The 23,541-nt window shown below is 42.2% G+C and overlaps 1 protein-coding gene across 6 annotated transcripts in view; it reads left to right on the forward strand.

Moving 5' to 3' along the window:
* DGKI (diacylglycerol kinase iota) overlaps positions 1 to 23,541 on the forward strand; it is a 233,888-nt gene that overhangs the window by 195,772 nt on the left and 14,575 nt on the right. For all 6 annotated transcript variants that reach the window (XM_055808931.1, XM_055808932.1, XM_055808933.1 and 3 more), the window contains 3 exons: positions 14,143 to 14,180; positions 15,745 to 15,865; positions 23,401 to 23,437. In XM_055808931.1, the coding sequence (XP_055664906.1) occupies positions 14,143 to 14,180; positions 15,745 to 15,865; positions 23,401 to 23,437 (196 nt within the window). The remainder of the gene's footprint in view (positions 1 to 14,142; positions 14,181 to 15,744; positions 15,866 to 23,400; positions 23,438 to 23,541) is intronic.

Here is a 23,541-nt window from a genome sequence, read left to right on the forward strand (position 1 = left end):
AGCATCTAATGTGAGTGGCACTTTCATTAATCCCTGACAGGACAATGCATTATGCTGTCTTGAAGAGAGGGTGAGGATAAAGCACCATCTGTCTGGGACCAGGCATCTATTGAACAATTGTAACAGCACACAATGCTCCTTGTTGTGGACACGTGTTAAAGGCACTTTATCAGTTACAAAACAGAGCCATTTTAGTTGGCACAGAAAGGGAAACGGTATTGCTAGAAAATCCTAAAATTCAAAAGAAAAAACCCAACAACCTTAAAGATTTTTAGAAGGTTTGTCTTTGTTCTTTATATTGGTAGTTAGAAAATATATAACTAAAGAGTGAAATCCTTCTTCTTTCCTTTCCTTTTTATTTTTTTTAACTAAAAACCCACAAACAAACCAAACAACCAAAACCAAACCACAAAAGCAGTAGGCAAACCCCCTAACCCCAAATTCCCTAGCTGACTGACAAAATGGAACAACCGAAGTAAATGCCAAATCACAGTAGTTTAGACAGGGAATTAGGATGATGACTCTGAAGAATGAAAGGTAAAAGCTACTTGTTCAGTCACGTGGACCCTGGTGCAGTTACGTGCCCTGCAGCCTTGGGGACAATGGTCTTTCTTTGGGTGTTGCGACTAGCTGAGAGTCAACAATAAGCAAGTGGCAGGGCCACAGGAGACGTGGTGGATATCATGAGGGAGGGGACAGGCAGCTCCTCTGTTAATGAATGATACCACCTCCTGTATTTTCAGTCTATATAAATCCTGCTCTTATGCTCAGGAGGTCTGAAGCTGTTGGAGGTTACTGAAAGAAACCGTATTAATTGTTTCTAGATAGGTATGGTACTGTGATGGGAATGCAGATTTCTAATGCATTGCCTGACCAGTGCACAGCCGTTGCCTGATTATCATTAGGTGAATGGCTGAGGTTTACCAAACCCTTCCTTCATCCAACACCTTTCAGTACTGCACTGTACATTGTATGTATGCTAGATTGTGCCCTGTCCACTCTTATTCACAGCCAGCCTGCAGAATACGGTCTACAAATTTTCCAATGCTAATGCATTGAACAATCTTATATTTCACATTACCTTTAGTCTAGTTTAGTCTTGGTTATCTTTACCATTCTTTGGTTACCCTGTGTAACTGAGTTGGCTGTTCTTCATCATCACCTGAACAGCTGAGGGAAATGCTCTTAAAAAGGGTACGATGAGTTCCATTTCCATTTCAGTCTTCTGAAAAAAATACCAGCAAACTCGAGTGGTGCTATTAAGGTGCGTGGACATTGGCATGTTGTTTATCTAATGATAACTTGGAGCTGATGCAGCTCAATACCTGTTTGCCTAACTTCAAACAGAAGAACCTTGCCTTTGATGGAACTACTCAAAGTTTTAAGTGGCTACACTAATGCAACTCAAGTAGCAGTCAACCCTAGTATTTAATCTTTATGCATCTGAGTTGCATTCTAATCTGGAGACATGAAATTCCAAATATTTATGTCTCTGTTTTCCTGCTTTTCTTGTTTCTCTGTAAACCCAGGAACTGGACTTTTTGCCTTGTTTGATTCCAGCAGACATGCTTTTTTGCTGCATCAATGTAATTTCTAGCAAGCTTTGCTGTGATTGAACTTGGAGGTTGTGGGGTTTTTTTCTGCAATAGTTTTCAAATTCATGAAGGAATAGGGGACAACTGAGAGATTAAGACAAGAGACAAATATATTCAAAGGAGAAGTTTTGGAATCTGGTTATTACAATATCATAATATTATACAACAGATGGAGATGAGGGATGATTTTTGTTCTTGGAAAGCCAAACAGCGACACTCAAAGGTCTTTCAGATTCTGGCAGATGGTGTTTCCATAACGATACTTACAGTCATTCAGTCTGGATATCCTACCCTTAGAAGGAATTCATGTAGAGCCACGAGTGCATTACAAGTGAAATGGGGTTATAATGGGGACCTTCAAATTAGCCTCTATTAGAAGACTTTTCTGCAGGAATTGCTTGGTTCAAGTTCAGACTGGAAGCTTGGGGTGGGGGGTATAATTCTGTCTCTAGACGTCCCTCTGGGTGGAGAGAGCTGCTGTATGAATTACAAGGAAGAGAGTGATCAAGTACGTACATGGAAGGCAATGGCAGCTCCATCCCGTGCAGCAAAATGCTTTAGTATGCATTATCTGCTCCTGCCTTGGAGGCACAACATCCTGTGCATTACAGTATTTGCTCCAGCACTGTCTGCTCCATTAAAGAGAGGCAGTCTGAAGGCATGTGACGTGGAAGATGGCTTGTAGGAGGAGCCCCAGAAAAAGGGCACTAGAGTTGAGAGCACTTCCTGGGACCTCCAATACATGGGATTGCCTGTTGTCCCTGGCGGCCTGTAGGAACATGGACTTAACTGTCTCAACCTGCTTTCTTCTTGCTGGAGCCACTTGCCCACTAGTCTTGCTAGTCATAGTCTGCAAAGGGACATTCTCCTCAAGAGTTTTTTAAGCATCCTACCATCCTGAATAAAAGGATGAGCAGGTTATTACAGATGAATCCAAACATCTTGGTGCCAGCACAATTTAAAAAAAAAGCCAAAAAAAAAAAGAAAGGGGGAGGGATGGGGGACATGTCTGTTTTATATACCAGATTCCTTCAAAAGAGAGGACCGATGGTTTCATGCAGCCCCGGCTGAGAATCTGTATTCTTCAGGGTGATGTTGCAGCCGTTTACCTAGCAACAAATTGAGATGTCTTGGAATGCTTTCTCTGAACAAATTAAAGATGGTACAGTACGGGGAGCTCCTGACTGCAGGTATTTATTTTGATTAATTAGCCACTTTGGGAAGAAAGCCCTTCTGGATAGTGTTTTGAAAGTATGTCTGTGGCCAACTGAACCAACAGGGGCTTGGGGATCTGTCACATTAAGAAGGGGCATTTCCTTGAGCCCGTTATATTTGATCAGCCTGTCAGTTTCCCAGGAAAGACGAGACCTTTGGGTCCAACCAGTCTGTCCACAGCCTGCATTTTGACAGGAGGGTGATTCGACTAACCTATTCAGGGACCTCCGCTGACAGTGTCACTGAGTCAAATCCCTTATCACAAGTACTCAAATCTCCGGAGACTTACACAAAATGAGCTTCAGCTGAAGATTTGTATTATACAAAATACGAGTTTGTGACAGAGTAAGGTACACTGACTGCAAAACAAGCTTAAAACAACACAATAAGAGCTAGTGTGAGTTAGTCATAGAACAAAGTTCTTACCCAATAGGCATCCCTATGGGAAGAAAACAAGTTCAGCCTGTCAACTGATCCCAGAAGTTACAATGGAGTCTTCCCTAACTTCTCCCCTCCTTTGCTTACTTTTTACACTTCACAGTATATTGCATATTCATTTATCATACATGGGATTGGCTTCAAGTTTCTTGCTTCTAATGTAAATTAGTACACATCCTCAGATAATGGTACTGAAGTTTTTAACTAACTACACATGCTCTCCAAGTAGGATGTTGGCCTCTTTTGGGGGAGCTATTTGAGTCAGAGGTCACGATCTCCCACTACTATAATTACCTTTGTCCTACTTTTGACTAATTTTCTGTTGTTGTATGGGGGTTGTAACACATTATCAGCTTGTCTTCTCCTGCAGCCAGAACTTCCTTTCTTGAATGCTCCTTTCTTAGATAACGGTGTTCTTTTCACCATCTGTTGTCACTCATCCTTCCCAAGGCTGACTCCCTTCACAGGTAGGTTGAGTGACTCTAGTCATACATATTTTTGTTACTGACTGGCATCACATGCCCAGTGAGGGTGTACCCTGGAGGCAGGTAACTTTGGGAAGGAGGTATGCGTCTGTATTATAATGAGATTATTTCATCTGAGGAAAGTAATTTTGCCACAGCAGCTGGCTCAGTGGTGGACATCTTCTCATATATTCTTCATATGACAATTGCTATAAGCTCCCATTCCTGCAGGGAGTACAACAGAGCTTGGCCAGGGGGTCTCCACTCTGCTCCACCCTCTGTTACTCCTGTCAGTAGGTGCTGAGCTGGCAGGAGGAGTTGTGTAGGAAGCTGTGGTAAAGCAGATTCCGTGCATGCCAATCCTGAAAGTGATAGCTGTATTTTACCCAAAAAGTTTTCTGTAATACTATGCTTCTACCAGGTCCCAGTTTTTTCTAATCCCCACCCCACACCCCACCCCACCAAGTGATTTTCCCACAGGATCTGCTCTGAGTTTGTTCATTTACTTAGCTCAGCAGAGGCTGGTATCGATACGGACATGTGTTGCCTGTAGCAAGAGAAAGCATTCTATCAAAGCACTTCGCTAGGGCTGAGGGGACGTCCTCTCTGCCCAAAACCTTTAAAAGGTGCTTACACCCCACCTCTTATCATATCTACGCAGGCTGAGGGTTCAGTAGGCAGTTGGGAGGGAGAGATCTGGCGGATGTGGGCATCTGAATGAATAATAGGGGGAACAGGGAAACATTCATTTCCAGATTGCCACTGCCATTGTATCCTTGCCTTCAGGAGAAAGTAGGAGTAAGGAATGTGATGTCTGAATCGGGGCACCTATTTTTGTGCAGAAGCCCTGGGTAACGTTGCAACCTACTTCGCTCTTATTTTTTTGTTTCTGATGAAGGCTGCTTATGGTCAGAAAAGAGTGGCAACTTGTGAAAGGAAAACAATTCCCTCCACCCCTGTGCTCCCCCACCCCCCGAAGACTCGGGCCAGCAAATAAATGCTTGAACTGACTTTCAGATTCCTTAGTCCTACCATGAAGTCTTAGCTTGTTGAGGAAGAGTTACTTGGATATTGCCAGGCAGAGGCACTGCAGCCAGCCTTGCGGTGGGAAAAACCTGAAGGGAGTGTGGTAGGAGTGCCTGTGATAGTAATGGTCCACGAGGTCAGGAAGGGGGAAGAACAGTGTGGCCGTTCCTTTTTTTTGCTGTCCTTTTTATTTTTTTTTTTAAAAACCAAACCATTGCTTAATTATTTTATGTAGCAATCTCTTCCTGCCAAAGTAATGCTACTCTACTGATAAAGTGGCTGCATTAGTCAGCCAAAGTCTTCTCTGCCTTGTGTTCTCACTTGGTCAGAGACATTTTCCTCCACATCACTCCTGAAAATGACATTAATTGTTCCTGTCTTGGCTTAAAAATAAAAATGGTGGAAGAAAAAAAGGAAAGAATAAACGTGACGATGTCTGCCAGATGGTACTTAGTTTATCTGCAATTGGTCATTGGGGTTTTGGACCATTTACAAGGGAAGTCCTTTTTCTTTACAGTCATCCCTTCCTTTTATAAATCTGAGTTAAATGGTCTTGTAGGAAAAGTTCAACATTAGGGTCTGAATGCTTCCACTCCTAACTATCCACTTCACTCTCAGCTTAGCACCAGTGCCACATAAACAATCCAGGATGGACTCTAATTGGCATCAAAGTACCTTTAAACTAGTCTGACAGTGCAAATGGGGCCTTAAAGGCAGTTTGAGTATAATTTACATCTGCTTGAAAGCCTCTTTATCCTTCCAGTGTTGTATGAAGGGACTTCAGTGTGAGAACTTAGCCTTTCTTACCCTCCAGCAAGCCTATATGGTTATTTTTACCTTTTTTTCCCTCTCTCTAAACCAGGGGTCCTCAAACTATGGCCAGTGGGCTGGGTACGGCCCCCCAGGGTCCTCAATCCGGCCCCCAGTATTTACAGAACCCCCCACCCCCACCACCGGGGGTTGGGGGGGGGGGGGGGGGGGGGCGGAACCAAGCAGCCGCAGATGACTGCCTGCCACTGCATCCGCGCGCCGGCCCCCTGGTTAAAAAGTTTGAGGACCGCTGCTCTAAACAGTGTTTTGGTGCTGTGAGTTTTTTGAATCTAAAATTCTTAAAAGAAAAAAGTTTGTAATACATATTTGTAACCACCTGAGTAATGGATGATTTTTGGTAAGTTAAAATTTTTGTCTAATTCCCCACGTAGGCAAACAGGTGCAGTCAAAACTCAGTCAGTTCTGTCCTTTGAATCTGTACTGGATGCAGTGCTTTTGTAACTAAAGGACAACCCATAAATATTTAGAAGGGTTTTCTACCTCTTTGTGCAATCCTGGACATAGATGTTATTGAAGTATGGCTTATTCAGAGGGCAGGTATGCTTCAAAAAGTGTGTCTCAAACCAGAGGAGAATGCGTGCTCGTGCACATGTTTTTTCTGTACAGATGGATTAGCTCGAGATGCTGTGTGAAGGCCTTCATAATATTCCCTTTGTGAGTAGTCATCAGACATCTGAGTCTGTTTGCTGTTCAGCTGATGCACTTTTGATCTTCTGGTTGCAGCAGGTTGCTGCAGTGTTCGTTTTCTTTGTCTCTTGGGAGCATTTTGAGCTCTCAGGCTCTTTATTTAGTTGTCTTTCATGGAAGCGGTGCCTCACAGCACTGCTGTTGTGAGCTACCTAGACTGGTGCCATAGTTCTCGGATCCCCTAAGAAGCCTAAGCCTTCCCCAAAGCTGAATCCTGTGGGGAAGTCTTGCTTACCACCTGCTGCTTTAAGACAGTGTGTGGTGGCAGCAAACAGATACATTTCGGAAAATGTTTAAAAATCAATGAGTCTTTGCTTTAACCAGCAGAAGAGATGCTATGTTCTAGGGCAGGAAGCCTCTAAACTGCAGGTATTTTTGCTGTCATGTTTTCATCATGGTTCTTACGCAGTCTTTAGGCTGAGGCAGAACTCTTCTAGCGAGTCCAGGAACCTTTCCCCATTCCCACGCCAGACAGCTGCTTCAGATGTAGACCTCCAGCATCTTCTCATGGCTGATATTACATTAGAAAGATGTTGCTGACATATAGGGTTAGACTTCCTAAAATGGCTGGTGAGAGACTTTTAATCTTTTTAAGCTGTATTGCGTAATCAAGTTCCCCATCAAAATTCCCCTTGTTTAGTTATAATGCAGCCTCTTTCTTGAGCATTGACATGTGAGACTGATTCTGATGGTCCGTTAGCCACCTATTTGCTGCTCAGCACCAAAGTTTAAAAACTTGTGCAAAACATATTCTTCTGTTTGGTGCAAGATTTGTTTTCTTTTACTTTAAAGCTTTGAGCTTTAAATGTGGAGGTAAAAATCAGCATAAAAAGAAGACAAATGGAGGTAAGTAGCTGACACATATACCCAAGAGTCTTACCATTAAACAACACTACTAAGCTTTATGATCATGAAGATTACCCATCAGTATGTGGGCTGTATTTACAGATATTCTAATGAAAATGGACATTTTTTTCCTGAACACAGCTTTTCCTGTGCACAGCTATAAGGAAAATTCAGTCCTGATGATTATGATAGGACCAAATGTTTGAGACCTTATCTTGGCATAGGTTGTGCACTGTTATGATAAAGAAAAACAAAGGGGGTGAGTGTCCCTTGTAGGGGCTTGGTGTAGCTTTTTTGGCCCAACCACTTAGCCTATATTCAGGGACCTTTGCCCCATTCTATCAGGAGGAAAATCTGGTTGTAAGAGAGAGCTTTTTGATGTAAAGTCCTTTTTCAGTGAACACAGAAGTGCATTTCTTCTGCAGAATTTCAAGCAAGCCTGCATAGTGGATGTTTTACTTTTCCTGCTTTTATTTTTGCTAGCCTTTTGCCTCTCTTTTAACCACATGAAGATTTAACCATTTATTTCTGGGGATTTTGCCAGCATCTAGGAGACTCCTCAGCTCACAAGGCTTAACTTTTGTTTACTTTTTTTTCATGGTCTTCAGTAGTTTCTTCTAGTATTTGCAGGTGCATAAAACACATGAAGAAACATTTAATTGCTCCTTCCACCCATCTTAGCTTCAAAGAGAAAAGTTTAAGCATTGTCAGCTTTGGTGAGACTTGAGATTGTCTGTAGATCAAAGATCTGTGAGCTCACAGTCATTCCAACAGAGCATTATTAATTTTGTAATTTAATTTCTCAATGACGTAGACAGTTTGGCATATATATTTTAAAGGGTTTTGTTCCCCTGTAACTTTAAAAGCAAGTTAAATATTGGGAAGAGGTGAAGAGTCTGTAAAAGCTCAGAGGCAGAGATCTACAACCTTCCTTCACCATGTGTCCCTAAAACTTCTCTATGGGACTGGTAGACCCTTCAGAAATGTCAAGTGTAGCACTGCTCTGTATCTTAGGTACTTGTTTTTCATAGTCATCTTGGAAGGAAAGTAGTCCACAAACCAATTCTCCATGGTGTCCTCCACCCTTTTCATCATTGATTGAAGGTCATGGCTAGTGTAGAAAAAAGTCAGTTCTGAACATTTCTGGGTAAGTTATGTTCGTGTCAGTTTTTCATATTAGATATGATCTTTACTAGATTATACAAAGCTATTACAAGCAAATGGTTGTTTACAGAGAAAATAATGTACTTCTGAATGATAATCTATATGGACTTCATACTTGACAGCATAGCTGTTTGAGTGATTGAAATAGAAGTTATTATTGATTTCTATTAAACGAGTGGGAAATTAAGAACGAGGGCTTGTTTTATCTTTTCTGTAATGCTGATCCTTAACAGCTCAGAAGATTCCAGCTGTGTAAAAGCCCTCTTCTAAAGGGTCAGCTTTTAACTTCTCAACCTGTAAAACAGTAATTACTTTAAATTTCTGACTTAATTTCACAACTTCTGCAACAGCAATGAAGAGCTGGAAATGTTCTGGAATCTAATGGTAGGCCAAGTTAAATTTAATGACTCTCAAGAAATTTGATGATGTGACCTTCTGCTGCAGTTTATTCTTCATTATCAGCTCAGCAAGGTTTGCGTGAGGCAGTATTTCATGAAGTGTTCCTTAAGAGTTCCCCTGAGCAAATCTAGCAGGAGATGGTGGTGGACACTGAGGCTCAAATTCAGGGGGGGGCCACACCAAAGCTCTAATGTGTAATTTTTTTTATTTTTTTTTTTATTAGCTGCCTCTAACCAGTAAGAAAGATCCAGCACTGAAATGTGGATGGTGTATCAATTCCAAGTACTGAATTGCTGTGTTAAGCTGTGTCTTAGAAAGGGCTGGGCAGTTGTAGAAACTGCCCGATAAATCAGGTTTCTACAAGATCCTGATCTACAAGATCATCAGCTGCCTTATTGTCTCTTTTGAAAGAGCTACAGATTTTATGAGCCCTAATTTTGTTGGAGTTATGGTAGTTGAATTCTGCCATAATTTCCCATGTGCTTAACTGTTGTCATACTCTGATCAGATGCATTGTTAGCCTTATATTTTTTAACCCAGGGTAAGATATATTATTGCAAATAATACTTTGCTCTCACACTGCGTTCATAGATCTCAGATTGGCTGTATTTAAATCATGGATGTGACAACTCCTTTTGTGGTACTTATACTTTAAAACATAGTTTTAAATAATTCTGCTCCCTCCAATGACAGTTCCTAGACCCTCACAAACGAATTGCCTGGAAATGGTGAAAACTTCAAAATAGCTGTACATTTTTATCAGCGTTCACCGTGCCTTCATTTGTCTAGCAGAACTGGGTGCAAAAATGGCGTGGAAAGGGTCAGATCAGGTGTGCAATCTGACCAGTAAAATCTAGAAGATATTTGTGGTTTATGAATATCTTTTGCTCCTATAAAAAGACACATTATTCATGTACCACTGACAGTGGCAGGCTGCAGAACGGTACTGTTCTTTGAGATTCTTGCCAGTGAAACCCAACTCCTCTGACTCCTCACTGACTCACTAATGATTATTTAACTAACTTACTAAATATCTTCCATTTCAATGTACCTTAAACAAAGAACCTTGTGATCCTGAGATGTTACTTACAAGGGTTTATGTGATTATTTTTTTTTTCTCCATGTTCTTTCTGAAACTGTTTTAGCAATAAAGTTCTGGCATGATAGTAGCCTGGTGCTGAGCCCTGCTTATGTCCTTGGTGTTAAGATGATCAGCAACATTGGGATCAGGAAGGAATTTTCCTGCAGGGCAGATGGGAAAGTGTAGTTGTTGGTTGAGGTTTTCTGTACTCGCGATGCTTCTGAGGATTTTCATTGCTTTTGAAGTGACCAAGATGGTGGTGACAACTTCTGCCCCTCTGCTGCTGTTTTCTTTTGATGTGTTGCAGTTGTGGGTCTGTCTTTGTTAGCTGTTACATTTATGAGGCATTCTCATGCTACACCTGTATGTTATTCAAAGACTTCCCAAAATTTCTGAGACCATGAGCATTGCTGGGTCTCAGGAGTATCACACCTTGGAAACCCTTAAAAGGAGGACCCCATCCTTTTTGTCCTTGTTTGGTTGTCCTTCTCGCAGGTGATAAGACATGTCTCCTGGCATCATGCCATTCTGAAGGATCCCCTCACTGTCTTAGTTTGGCTCTTAATTTAGGTACTTCAAATGGGAGTTAATTGTCCCTAGAACTTCTGTAATCTGTGGAGGGAAACGCACAACTGGAACTACTGCAGGCATGCCAGGTTGCCTTCTGTAGAGGGTTATTTTCTCTTCTGACCATCCAGGTGGCCCTATGAGACCTCCTAGACACCTGGCAGCTTCTGAAGTTACTGGGTACAAATACCTCACATCTTTGTTATCTGGGTCCCAGTGTTTAATGACTAGTTTTGCAGCTCTGTTTTAAAACTGCTAGTTTCACATGCAGGACCAGAGAGGAATTGTTATTTGGTAGGTTAATTTCAAGGCTGGGAAACAAAAAATGTTTATTGTAACTCAGTGACATTAATATGAAATAGTGGGCACTAACATAGAAATGATGAGTGACACATGCCACAGGAAAGGTATTGGTTTTAGCATGTGTGGGTGTATTAGTGGGTGTTTTCCCCCGTGTCTCAAGCTGCACTAGCTTGCAGCATTACCAGAATTCAATTAGCAACCTTTTAACATGGCATTTTTTCTGTTATTGCATTCTCTACCTGTAGCTATTCAAAATTTAATTTATAAGTCAAGTGTGTGGGGTTTTTGTTTGTTTGTTTGTTGGGGTTTTTCTTTTGTGTGTGTGGTTTTTGTTTTGGTTTGGTTTTTAATGAGGTTTCTTTTGTAAGTTGGCCCACAGGGGTAGTTAGAACCACATCTCAAAATTCAGCCAGTGGAAACTGGTGATTAGCGGCTGTTAGATACATAGTCTGCATTTCTGGCTGTCCATATCCCAGCAGGTAATTGTTTCTGTCAAGATCCATCGGCCTGGGCAGTGATTGACACATTTGCTGGCAGTTCCAGCAGGGAGTTCAGTGATGGAGCAGGGGCTGTCTGCAGGGGTATACCAGTAGAGAGGGTTGAGCTTTGCTGAGAAGGCAGCCTGAGGAGTCCACCACCGTGGCAGGCTGAGTGCTTCCTTATTATATGGACAGAAGACTTCAGTCTCCAGTCTTGTCAAGCTGTCACATTTCATCAGTAATAAATCTGCTTGCTAAATAAATGAAAAAGGTAATAAAACATTTTTATTAGTCATGACAAATGCTTGTCTAAGGAGAAGTTGAGAAAATAATGACTTGATTTAAATATTTATTAAATCAAGTAATTTTTGAAGCATCTTTAAGACCTGAAGGTTTTTTATGATATGATAAAACTGTTGCATAATTCATGTTATATATTACACCAGTGGTGCAGTGTTGCTCAGAAGAAATAAAACCATTCTCACTTTAATGTTTTTAATTTTAAGCTAGCCTGGCATTGCATGTTAACAGCATTTTTGTCCAATTTCTCAGTCTGCTCTCTCTTGTCAGTGCCATCTGCTTGCTTGTTTTACCACCTCTTTAACAACCAGGTGATTTTTGCCATCTTCACTCTCCTCCTAAATATGCTCAGCAGTCCCGTTTGGGTTTATGGGGTTAGTGTGCTACGCAATATTTATATGTTTATGTAAATGTGTTCCCTATTTTAAAGAACTTTTCTCCGTTTTTGAATTATTTTACTGTAGTCTAATCCGCTTGTTATGCCAGCTGGTTTTGTTATTGGTAATGTATTCATTTATGCAATATGTTCTACTCTAGAAAAGCACTTAAAATTAAGTGTGCAGGTAGACTTGGTGAAAAGAATGTGATTAGCTCAAAGCTAAGCACCTGCCTAAATGCTTTGCTGGATTGGAGGCTTAGGAAGGAGAGGAAAAGATCTATCTAATTATGTTGAATGTGTCGTAGAACTTAATAGCCTTATCACCAGACCAACCTCTAGTTATGGGTACCCAATGTAGAAGATTTCTCACAGCTTGCTAGGCTTTTCTTTTCACTTTATAGTTTTCTAGATCTCTCTCCAGGCTTTTATGAGCTATAATCTTAAGTGTGCTTTGCATAAGAAAATGTGCCTCTGCATCTTAGGAGGTAACTTAAGGGAAGCCATGTCTTAAAATACTGGTAGAAGACAATGAAGAGTTGGCGCCACCAGTTCATTTGATTTTTGCATGTGTGAGGAGAGCAAAATACCTATACAGGTCCACAATGCAGCAGCCCACAGAGTAAATGTGGTGGTGAGACCAGGCCAGTGAAAGAAGAAAAGATAAAATTAATGACGCAAGGGCAAAATTCTGCTCTGCTATTAATTTGTGCTGAGCCAGTATTAGAACTATTGAAAAAAAAAACCCCAAAAAACCAACAAACCACAAACAAATGAAGGACATAAGCCTCTGAAAATAAAACCTGAAGAAAAGATGTACATGTATTTTTCCAGTTCTAACTCTTACCTGCTGGCGTTTGTCTTTTTCCATTCCACGAATCTGTGTGCCCTTGCTTCCATAGATGTCAGGGGGATTTGCAGGACTTAGTTTAACTTATGGTCACTGTAAAATTGCCCTAAATGCAATGTTGTATGAATTACTGCTACTTCTGTCCCAGGACAGAATTTAGCTGGACTGGGTTTTTGCTTTTCCCACTGCTGCATGGCTGGGGCATGAGGCATTGCTGAGACCAGAAAGCCATGCACAACCCCAGGTGTTTTCAAAGAAAGGGACGTTTGTTGAGTCGCCTTTGCACACCTTTCCTCTTCTGCAGTGTTTAGCTTGGATGTGTTGTCATTTCAGAAGCTGTAACAAGCTCCTCGTGGAATTCAGTTTCCAGTGTGTTATTTTTTAGAGGCAAGGTTTTACTATGGTTTCTTTCCCCCTTGTTCCTCCCTACATGAGCCTTTGGAATCTTTATCAAGGATGGCACTTGATTAAATGCTTAACTTGATTGCGTTGCCTAGACTTGAAGATAGAAATGGGCTTAGGCACTCTTGAAAAACTATGAACTGAGACAGGTGTTTAATGCTTTCTAAGATGCAAACCAAGTAAGTGCTTTCTCAGAAAGATTATTCATAATTGTTTTTACTACATATATCATGATAAGGACAAGGAAGATAAAAGGAGGAAATAGCTGCATAGCAGTAGATCTGTAACAACTTTTCCTGCATAACTGAGGTTACCTGCCACCACGGTGTTTTTAGCTGAATGCAGGCTATACACAGGGCAATCCCAGGCTTTTGCCTTCCTTTCTGCCTTCTTTATAATGGGCATGGGGCAGACAGTCGTGGGTATTGAGCAGTTCCTGGCTCTGTGCACAGCTCTGTCCTGCCTTGGTATGAGCCTTTGTTTGCTTTGCCTCTCTTTCTCTCTTTCTGTGTATATTTAAACTGCAAAGGCTAAAAAGGCAGGGACTGCCTCCTCCTGCTCTGTGTTTGACTCTGCCTGTCAAACCTGGGGAACTTGCTGCCCACTGGCATGTCAAAATGTTTTTGTAATACACATAATTATTAAGAAATTTCTCTTCTGCCACCTAACCATCTGCAGTGTATTTGAGGCTGTCTCACCACTCCACCATTGGTATGAAGAAGGCTGAGAACTCTGAGGATACTTTCAGGTTCTCTGTGTTTATGACATTGATGTCTTTAGTAATGACTCAGGTGCTGGAGACTTGGGCCCACCCTGTGAACCTTGCTGAAAGGTCCCTGAAGTGTCCCAAGGGAAAAATTCAGATAGAAGCATGCAGTTCCAGGGCAGCACTGGAAAATGCTGGCTTGATGTCCATACACCTTTCACGCAACATGGGCAGTCTTCTGCCTTTCCAATATGTGTCAGTGCAGGGTTCGCATTGATTTTGGTAGTATATGAAGAATGCAAGTGGACTGAGGTGTCAGTCTTAACTTGCATGTACTGTGAGCTATGTTCTCAGCCGTGAGGCTATATGCATAATGCTTTCTGCCTAACATTAGTTTTCTATTTGTCTTGCAGCACTTTTACAGGCAGTCATAGCTGGTGATCTGCTGAAGGTAAGTACAGAGCACCGAGTGTCCACTTTTTCACAGCTTTTTGCAGGTCTGATATACTGTAAATTTTATCACACCTCTGCTCAAAACATAAATAGGCTGCTGTAGGGACTGCTGGCAAGTGCCATTTTACAGTCTTTCCAGGAAACCCTGAATATTAGGGGAACACATCAGTCAGGTGAGGTGTGAAATTCAAGTGAATAGGATCTGGTGTTAGACAGCACCTTTCAGACCAGGATTCATAGCACAGTGCACAGACCAATGTGTCAGTTACTAACGGAAATTACTATACTGGCAAATGCAACGCTGAACAGCAGGGTAGTTCTGACACAACCTTACATAGTAAAGGATATTTTATGGCAGTGAGGTTGGTGGCCAAGCCCCTAGAGTTGCTAGAGCCTTCTTAACTTCTGCCTACACAACCACCAGACCAGGCAGAACAAACCTCAGCTTGTTGTTTTATTGTCTGATGGATGTCTCAAAATATGTGGTGTGTAGGTATCGTTAGTTATTTGGGAGGAAAAGGTACCCATACAAAAATGCTTTGTGTTGAAAGTCTGGAGTTCCATTTCTGACCGTTATTCAGGCAGTGTTTTTCAGTAGCCAAGTCAGGGTTTGAAAACATGCCCTCAAATTTGGATGACGACTGTGATTAATGATTGCAATTTTATCTGTGAGAAGCCAGCTTGGAGCCATTTGTAAAAATGACAGTACTGTTAGGCCAACTCTTTGCCTGCAGATGCCCCTTCTACACCTCTGCCCCTGTGCTTGTGGCTGCAGCATCTAGGGAGCATTCCTTCAACCAGCAGTCGTAAAAATGTCATCCCTTTTCTTCTGCTTGAAAACTTCTTGCCTGAGTTTGCTTTGACAGAGAAACTTCGTGCCCTTTTTCAGATGTACTGCATCATAAATGATGCCTCACTGTCACAATCCTCTCCCTCTTTTCTGCAGTGATCTGCACTGAAAATCCTTTCCCCCCCCCCCCCCCTCTCTCCCCGCCTCAACTTTGCAGCATTTCTGAGACCTGGCTGGTTGCTGTTTGCCCATTCTTACCCTGCATAGTGCTTCCTCCTTCACCAGTCCCAGGTAGGGTGCAGAGAGTGAGGACGTGAATCTGGGGCAGCTGAACCCCAGCTCCCTGTGTATTTCCGAGCTGGAGTTTTCTGGTTTGGTCAGAAAGTGTTTGTCTTCTGTGCTGAGGAAAAATTAGAATTTTCAGTAGAGAAACCAGAATTTTCTGTCAAATAGATATATTTCAAAATATACCAACAGCTTCACCAGAAGCTGTTTGCAAGCCTGGCTAGCAAACAATAATTGATCACCAGTAAAGTAGCATTGTCTCATTTTTTGAGAAATCCAAACCACTCTTCTTAACCCATATAATTGTCAATACTTCTAGTTTCGCATATTTTTCATTGGAGTCTAAAAGTTGACTTTAAAGTAGTATTTATTTTTATTTTATTCCATTTTTGTGTTGACCTCCTATGAAAATCAGTAAATAATTTACCTGCATATTTGTTTTTCTGCTCCTCCCATCTTATCTTTCCATGTGTTGTTTTTTTTTCAGTTCATAGAATGCTGTAAAAAAGGAGCCAATTTGTTAATCCAAGGACCTGATCACTGCTCCTTGTTGCACCATGCTGCCAAGACTGGGCACAGTGAGATTGTGAAATACATCCTGGAGCATGGTGAGTCACAGTGGGTACATCTGTGGACAGCTGTATGCCAGCCAAGTGTCAGTCAGGTAAAACCACACTGTGCAGCTGGAAGTGCCCTCACTTACCTGTGGTCACCCTCAGCAAAATGTCCACCTGCAGCATGTGTGAGCAGGATGTAGGAACATGGCAGTAATGGCAGTGATGGCTCCATGTAAAGGGAAAGTGTGGAAACCAAAATAAAGACAGCTTTTGAGGTGGATGGGTGTTTTCACAGTTGCATCAGATGGGGGCTGTGAAGAAACAGCGTGATGCTCTAGTTAGAACCTCTGGCATAGGAATCCTCTGAACTAATTTGTTTTTCAATCAGAACATATGTTGTAGAAAGCATCTAATCTCCATTACAACTTTACAGTGATGGAGAACCCATCCAACCATTGGTATTGTTTTAGTATATAGTAACACACTAGTTAGGAATCCCTGCATTTATTTCTAGACTGGATTTGCCTAGCCTTCCTTCCAATATTATCTCTCTGTTAGATTCAAGACCACTCGATAACAAAATGTTATGGTCTTCATTTTATATTTATATTTATAGGCTGTGATCATGCTATTTCCCTTTTTTCCTTTCAACTCTTTTTATCTTTGTCAGTAACAGGATTGCAGGCATGCTTACACAGGCTATGCAGCAATTTGTGTGTGTATGTACATTTGAGGCAGTCACATTTAGGAGTTTCTGCCTGTTGAACTACTGTAATCTTGTTCACTGGTTGCTGGAAAGTGGCATGGTAATATTGTCACTGCTTTACATGCAGAGCTGAAGTCCCAGTCATCAGCCTTCTGCACCCTAGGAAATGTTTTCTAGTCCTTTAAACATTCTTGTAACTCTTCTCTGATCCCTCTTCAGAATATCAATGGCTATTCTGACTTCTGGATGTCAAAATCAGCTTTGTTTCAGCAGCAGTGTTAGCACTAGACACAGGGGCTGCCTCTGGCAGTTGGAGTAAGTGTTAGCTAATGCTCAAAAGTTACTGCAGAAATTGTGCAGGGAGAGGAAGAAAGTGCAACTCTTAGGAAAGGAAGAAGCAATAATCCATTTGTTAACATTTGTGTTCGGGGGGGGGGGGGGGGGGGCGGGGGGAGATTTAGCTCGAGCTTGACTCCTAAGCTTAAGTCTTTACATACGGGTGTCAATCTATGGGTGTGAGTTCCTGTACTGTCAATAGAGATCTATGACTCAGTTCATTTGGTCATGTATGACAGAGGTACTACAGGAGACTTGTCCTCTCGCAGTGGAAGCGAGAGGAGGGCATTTTTAATAGCAGCAGACTTCTAGCATGATTAGCTCTAGGAGACCCTAGTCAAGGTAGTCATTGGAGCCCAGCAAGTGATTCAGCTGATGGGACGTCTGCATGGGTCTACAAGATAACATACAAGGCCTGCAAGGGACCCATGCTGGACTGGCAGCTGAAGCCCAAGCAGGCATCCCTGTCATTCCAAATGCATCCCAAGTTTTGCCCATAGGCATATCAAATGGCACAATATATCTGTGTGTGGGCAACTGAACTGTGCCCCAAATATCTCACTGAGGGGGGCTGAATTGCTCTTTTACTCTTTTATGTATAGAAAACTACATATGGATAGCTAAGTGCAGTTGACCTTTTATCCAAATATTGGCTAGTTTTCTCACTAGTCGTAAGAAGTCTTACCAGTGCTAACTACCTCCTATTTCGCTGCTCTGGATTATCTTATTAGTCAGAGTGCATATACCTGCCTCTGAATTCTGTAGACAGGCATAATTTCACTTAATTTTCTTACTGCCTCTGGTGTCTTCTTATACTGCACGTGACCTGTGCCAATTCACTGTCATGGCTGCCTCTCTAGGATTTTTCTTATACACCTATACCTTAAGTTAGTCACAGTCTGACCCAGTTACTGTTACTTTGATGAAGATTTAAAATGAGATCATCTAAGCTGGTAAGGATATGAGGAGGGAAGCCATGGGAATTTTTGAAGTAAATGGAGAAATGTGAGGGATTACGGACTGTTAGACGAAGACAAACCAGAAGGTTGAGCAAATGTCAGCTCAGTTCCTCTCTCCCGGCTTTGTCCCTAAGGATGGCAGAAAGCTTTTGCAGCTTTCCAGACATATGTCCTCTGGGCTTCTCCAAATGCATTGTTTCTTTAACATTCTCTGGGGATCAGGGAGTACATAGGACAATGCTCTAATAGAGGCCTCCTCTCTTCTCCCACCAAGCAATTAATGAAACTCATTTCTACTCTGGGCATTTCTCAGTCACAAATGAGCTCTCTTGCTGAATGATCATCATCATCATCATCATCATCATCACTATGTCCTTCTTTTTCAGTTGCTTCTCTGGCATCTGGCACCTTTTCAACATTAATTATGGTATAAGACCCAATCCAATGCTACTAATAGCTGAGGCTTTCCCTGTATCTAGCTTCTCACCTCTGCTGATATCCACCCTTGATAAAAAAAGTGTCTTACTCCTGCTCTGGCAATTACCTCTGCCCAGGCACACTTCCTCTGTAGTTTGTCTCCTTCCCGTACATGTCTGGAGATAGTTAATATTAATAAGAGTTCCACTGTAAAATACCCTCCAGCATACAGCATAGAAAATGTATTATTAATCACACAGGGAAAATCTTCTGAATATCTTTAAAAAACAGTAACAACAGAAAAACAAGACAAGGCACAAACCACTGTACAAGGAATTTTAACTGCCTAGTTTGAAAATAGTGGGGTGAATCAAATGTGATATAGGAGTGGGGCCCATAGCACTGGGATTATGAAGCAGTGGGAAATGTAGTGATGCTGAGGCTGTCCTTTGTGGAGATGGCTTCATGCCATCAGGGTACATTAATATGGGAGGCTATTCTGTGATCTTGATGAGAATGATTTCAGATGGTAAGGGGAGGAAAATAACGCTTCTTAAATTAGAAAAAGCAGAGTTGAGTCACGCCAAGAGACTGCTGTGCAGTATCGCCAGATACTTAGCAGTGGACTAGCACAAGCCTGGAATAGCAGCTGAAGCACCGATGTAGGAGGTATCAGGATAACAGCTGCTTACTGCTGCAGGAACAGTTGTGTTGGCTGCTGTTGCTGAAAAACAGTTTGTCCCCTGTGCAGGAAGGGCAGATACACAGACTTATCTGTTGTTCCAGGCTGCCTTCCCAAATCAGGGGTCTTTTCCTTCTAGTAGGAGGTTCACCTTTTAACATGTGTCTGTAGCCGGGCTAAGAAACACTTAGCTAGAAACTGAGGGCCAAACTCAGTAGGTATCAGAACAACATCTGTTTATTGCTGTAGTCAGCAACTGTCTCACACCCTAATGCATACACATTAGAAAAGACTTAACTGTTTACTCGCTTAACACAAACAGAATTAAGGAAAGCTTAAGAAGCTCCGCTGAAAAAAGACCTCCTAAATCATCATCTGTGTTTGGAATCAAACTTGGCTTGGAGTCTTTATCTGGCAGTTGTGACAATTTATAATTTATAACTGTTATATAAAACATTCTGTTTGCCTTCTCCTTGTCTTCCCCTCTTCTCTAGATGCTCAAATGACAAGCAAGAATTCTGTAATTCATCTAGGGTATTTTAATTTTAAACAGAAGAGAGGAAAGATATTTACAGTTGCCTTATGAGTTTGTGGTGGGAACTTCTAAGGGAACAGGCAGTCAGTAGAGCATCCCATCCTGAACATTTCTGTGACCTCAACCCTCAGCGTCCTTGCTCCATTAGATAGCATCCTCTGCTAAGAAAGATGATGCTTTCATTACTTTTAACACTGCAAAGTCAACAGTGAAAAGCCATTGGTGAGTTTGGATCTGCATCCTGACAAGATTCAGGAGTTCCAAAGAAGGCTTTTGGAAGGTGAATTTTGCCATGACAGAGATGTGTGTCATGGACAAAGTTGGAATAGTCATCAGAAGGCAACACTGAAGGAGAGTGAGTTTGCCTGACATTTGCTTGTGTGTCTAGATTTGCAGAATGTTTTAGGTTAGTGGATGTTTGTGAGGGGCCTAAGCAGAAAACAGCTTAGTTTTCCTGGAAGGCACAAGTTATAAAATAGTCTATTTTAATTTGTATGTCTAACAAATATTAGGTCAACATAGCTGAGAGACAGTTACGATGAAAGGTGTGCTCCCATAACCCAGCTAACCTCTATGTTACAGCGGAAATTCTGAGGTAAAAGTCACCAGCAGTAAAAACCAGACACAGTTAATCTTCACGTCAGGTGAAAATGAGGAGTGTGGGGTTGTGGAAAGGCTTGAAATAGTTCTGAATTTGCAGATTAATATTATTTTAAAAATACTCCCCCTTTGAAGGTAAAGGAACCAAATCCAGTTTTGTCCCTCAGATAACAACCTCAGTCAAGTTATTAAACAAAGAGGGTTTTGATAAGTAAGCACTCAGAAATGCTGATAATGTCCAGCATTACTGCTTAAAGTAAATACCTTTTTTCCCCCAGTTCTGTGAAGGACTGACAGGACCAGGGACTGGCAGGGGTTAATAGCTGTGGGTCTCCTGTGGGTAGGTGTAACCACATCCATTGGAGAGGGCAGGGTGTGCTGTGGGCCCAGAGGCTTTCAGACTGCATGGTGCTGTATATTTTGGAAATGCCTCTAAAATATGGTCATTTAGTCTCTCTCTTATGTTGTAGTGAGCTCAGCTAAAGGGCAGCTGGTTGGGAGCGTCTCCTTCCCTTCCCTCCTCCCACCCCCAGCACAGGCTGCTTTGCCTCCTGAAAAACTGGAAAGGGGCTTTGGCAGAGTGAAAGGGGGCAGAAGAAGAGAAGGAAAAATGTTAGTAATTCTACACAGACAGTCTATCGGAGATGTTAAGGGAAGAGAGTGATCTCAGCTGGGCTTCCCCTCAGTGTGTCATGCTTTTCAGCTCCTTTCATGCAAACTTCTCCCCCCTCATCCCCATCCTGCCGTTCTTTAGCCTCCCCCCCACCCCTCGCCCCAGTCTCTCTCTCTTTTCTCTCTCCGCCCCCCCCCCCCCCATTTCTATCTTTTGTTTTTATTTCCCCTCCTGCTGTTTTCCTTGATAGAAATCTCACTCATGCATTTCCCTTCCGGATTTCTATTGGGTTATTTTGCCCTCTCTCTCTCTGCGCCTTGGTCCCCTTTTCTTTCTCTGCCTCTTGTCCCAGAGTAAAACAGCCGCCTCCCCGCTGGGTCAGGATGACAGTGCCGTTAGCTTTCCCAGTGCCAGCCCTTCCCACATCTGTGCAGCTTTTGTCCTGGGGCAGAGGGGGATTTGGAATGGTCGGTTGGCAGCGCCAGGGAGACTGATGTAAAAATGAGGTCCAAAAAAGAGGGGAAAAGGAATTAGGAGGAGGGCGTGAGATGGTTTAAGAGAAGCACAACTGAAAATAAAATAAAGAAGTAAAGGGCACAGCTCAGGCTGTGTGTGCGTTGGGACATTACAGCTTCAGAGACAGGCCAGAAAGAATGAAACAAATGAATCCTGGTACCATGTTGTGCTGCTAGTCAGTGAACCCCAGTGTGGCCCTTATGTATGACTGGGATGGAGTCGGAGGACTCCCGTGAAATGCTTTATTTTGGACAGTATCCAGGAGAGCACCTTTCGCACATAGGCAGGATGTACCTGGCACCTCCTCAGGTTTGTACTCACAAGCTACCCTCTCAGTCTTCAGCTCCTCTGTCCTACCCTTGCTATTTCTTCCTGCTCCAGAGCAGGAAGAGGAGCTTTCCTTCACCCTTGGCTTCCTATCCCTCCAGACCCTCTCTGCCCCAGCATCTCCTCCCTCTCAGGTCATATTCTCTAACTTTGCTCCATCCTAATGTTTTGACGCCTTTTCCCACTTACCAGGGCAAGTAACTCTATGTCCAATGCAGCCAGCCCAGTCACCTGTTCCACCTTTGCATCAGAACCTTCCTTGTCCCATCCATGAACAGAAATAAAAGTTTACCTGGCTGTATTTTTTCTAACACACTGCAGGCCATTCCTGGTTACCTATCACTGGGACGTGGCATTGCAGCAAGCCATGGGGAATTGCCTCTGATTTTGAGAGAACATGATTTTCTCCTAGGAGATGGAAACAAGTCTTTTTCTTCATCTGTGGGTTATTATTTTTATTTTTAATTTTTCAGGATTTAACTATGTTTCCTCTGAACAAGGGGCCCCACTTAGCCACCTGTACCCTCCTTCATGCTTAGGGGAGCTCAGGGGTCGTGAGTGATTCTTCTTTTTGTTAGGGAGGAGTGAAGAGGTAAATGCCAAGTGTGGAGGTGAGGATGTGTGGCAGCAGAGCCAGGGTACTGTCCATTAAAAGTTGACAGTGGCTAATGAGTTTGGAGAAATGTTATGGTAGGTGTGCAATGCCCTGTGCACCAGGGACTAAGCATGCTACTTTTTGACCACCTCTTTCTCATGATGACAGAAGATGAAGTAAAGGAGCTACCTGCAGGTCCAGGAGCTGAGGGAGCTTGTTGCCCCCTATGATACTGCATGTGTATGTTGTAAAAGCAGTGAGGGAGGACAGGCTGCTCTGATCCATTTTGACACACACTCCGAGTGAAAGAAGTGTAGAGAGGTTGTGTGGAGGCCTTTGTAAACAGGTAGTGTGAAATTCCTCAGTTTCAGGTGAGATTTGCTGTAAGCTCTTGAGGACTCTTGAATTTCAAAGTCAAAGTGTGCTGAAGAGAAATATTCATGCACAGGAAGGAAAATTCCTGTAAAGTTTCACTGTTCCTCTTGCTAACTGCCCTATACCATCTGGCACTACACTCCAGAGCAGTGGAGAGAAGAATAATAAGACAGACTGCAAAGGGAAAGGTTTTTCTTGTTTCAAATGCTATCCGGATCCTAGCCTTTCCGTATCACTGTAATTCAGTTCAGTGATGGAATTTGCTGCTATAAACATCTGCCTGTATTGAATATCAAGAACAAAAGAACATTAGCATAAATGCATTATTTTATCCCACTTAACAAAAATCTTTTCTGTTTGTCTTAATCTTACTTTCCTGATCATTGCTAACCAGTAGAGTACAGGATTTGCATATCAATATAAAGACTGCTGGGAATATTCCACCCTGATCTACATTCTGTATAAAGCTATTAAATGGAGTAACACAGGGATGTCATTCAGGACAGAATTTGGCTAATTTCAACTTCCTAATGACATTTTCCCTCTAGTACTAACAATATATTTTAACTTGCAATATATAAGGGTTTCCAGTATATCAGCATTTTCAATGCACTGTATTTATGTGAACCACTTAATTGAGCAAGGTGAAGAGTGAGAAAATAAACTCCATGAATATTCATTCCCAGTATAATTTAGAGGCTGCTACTCCCTCGTGCTGACACTCCAGCAGTGACTGTGCATTCAGAATTTTGCAAGTGCAAGGGCTTGCACAAGCAAATATTACATTGAAGTTTGGCATATTTGTGCAAATTGAGCTTTCAGTTGGCTTCTTTTACATATTCTCACCAGGAATCTTCTCCTAGTAGTGGTACTCTTCTAGTCATGCAGACAAGTGCTATATGACATACCTGAATGTCTTTTGCAGGTCCATCTGAATTACTGGACATGACAGACAGTGAAACGTAAGTACAACCTACCCTGCCCTTTGCATTATGTGCATTAGCCTAGCAGATTTCTCTTGTTTTTCAAGTGCAAACTTTCAAATAAAAAGCTTGTATAATGGTGC

This window comes from Falco peregrinus, chromosome 6 (genome assembly GCF_023634155.1).
Source record: "Falco peregrinus isolate bFalPer1 chromosome 6, bFalPer1.pri, whole genome shotgun sequence".
Classification (NCBI taxonomy): domain Eukaryota; kingdom Metazoa; phylum Chordata; class Aves; order Falconiformes; family Falconidae; genus Falco; species Falco peregrinus.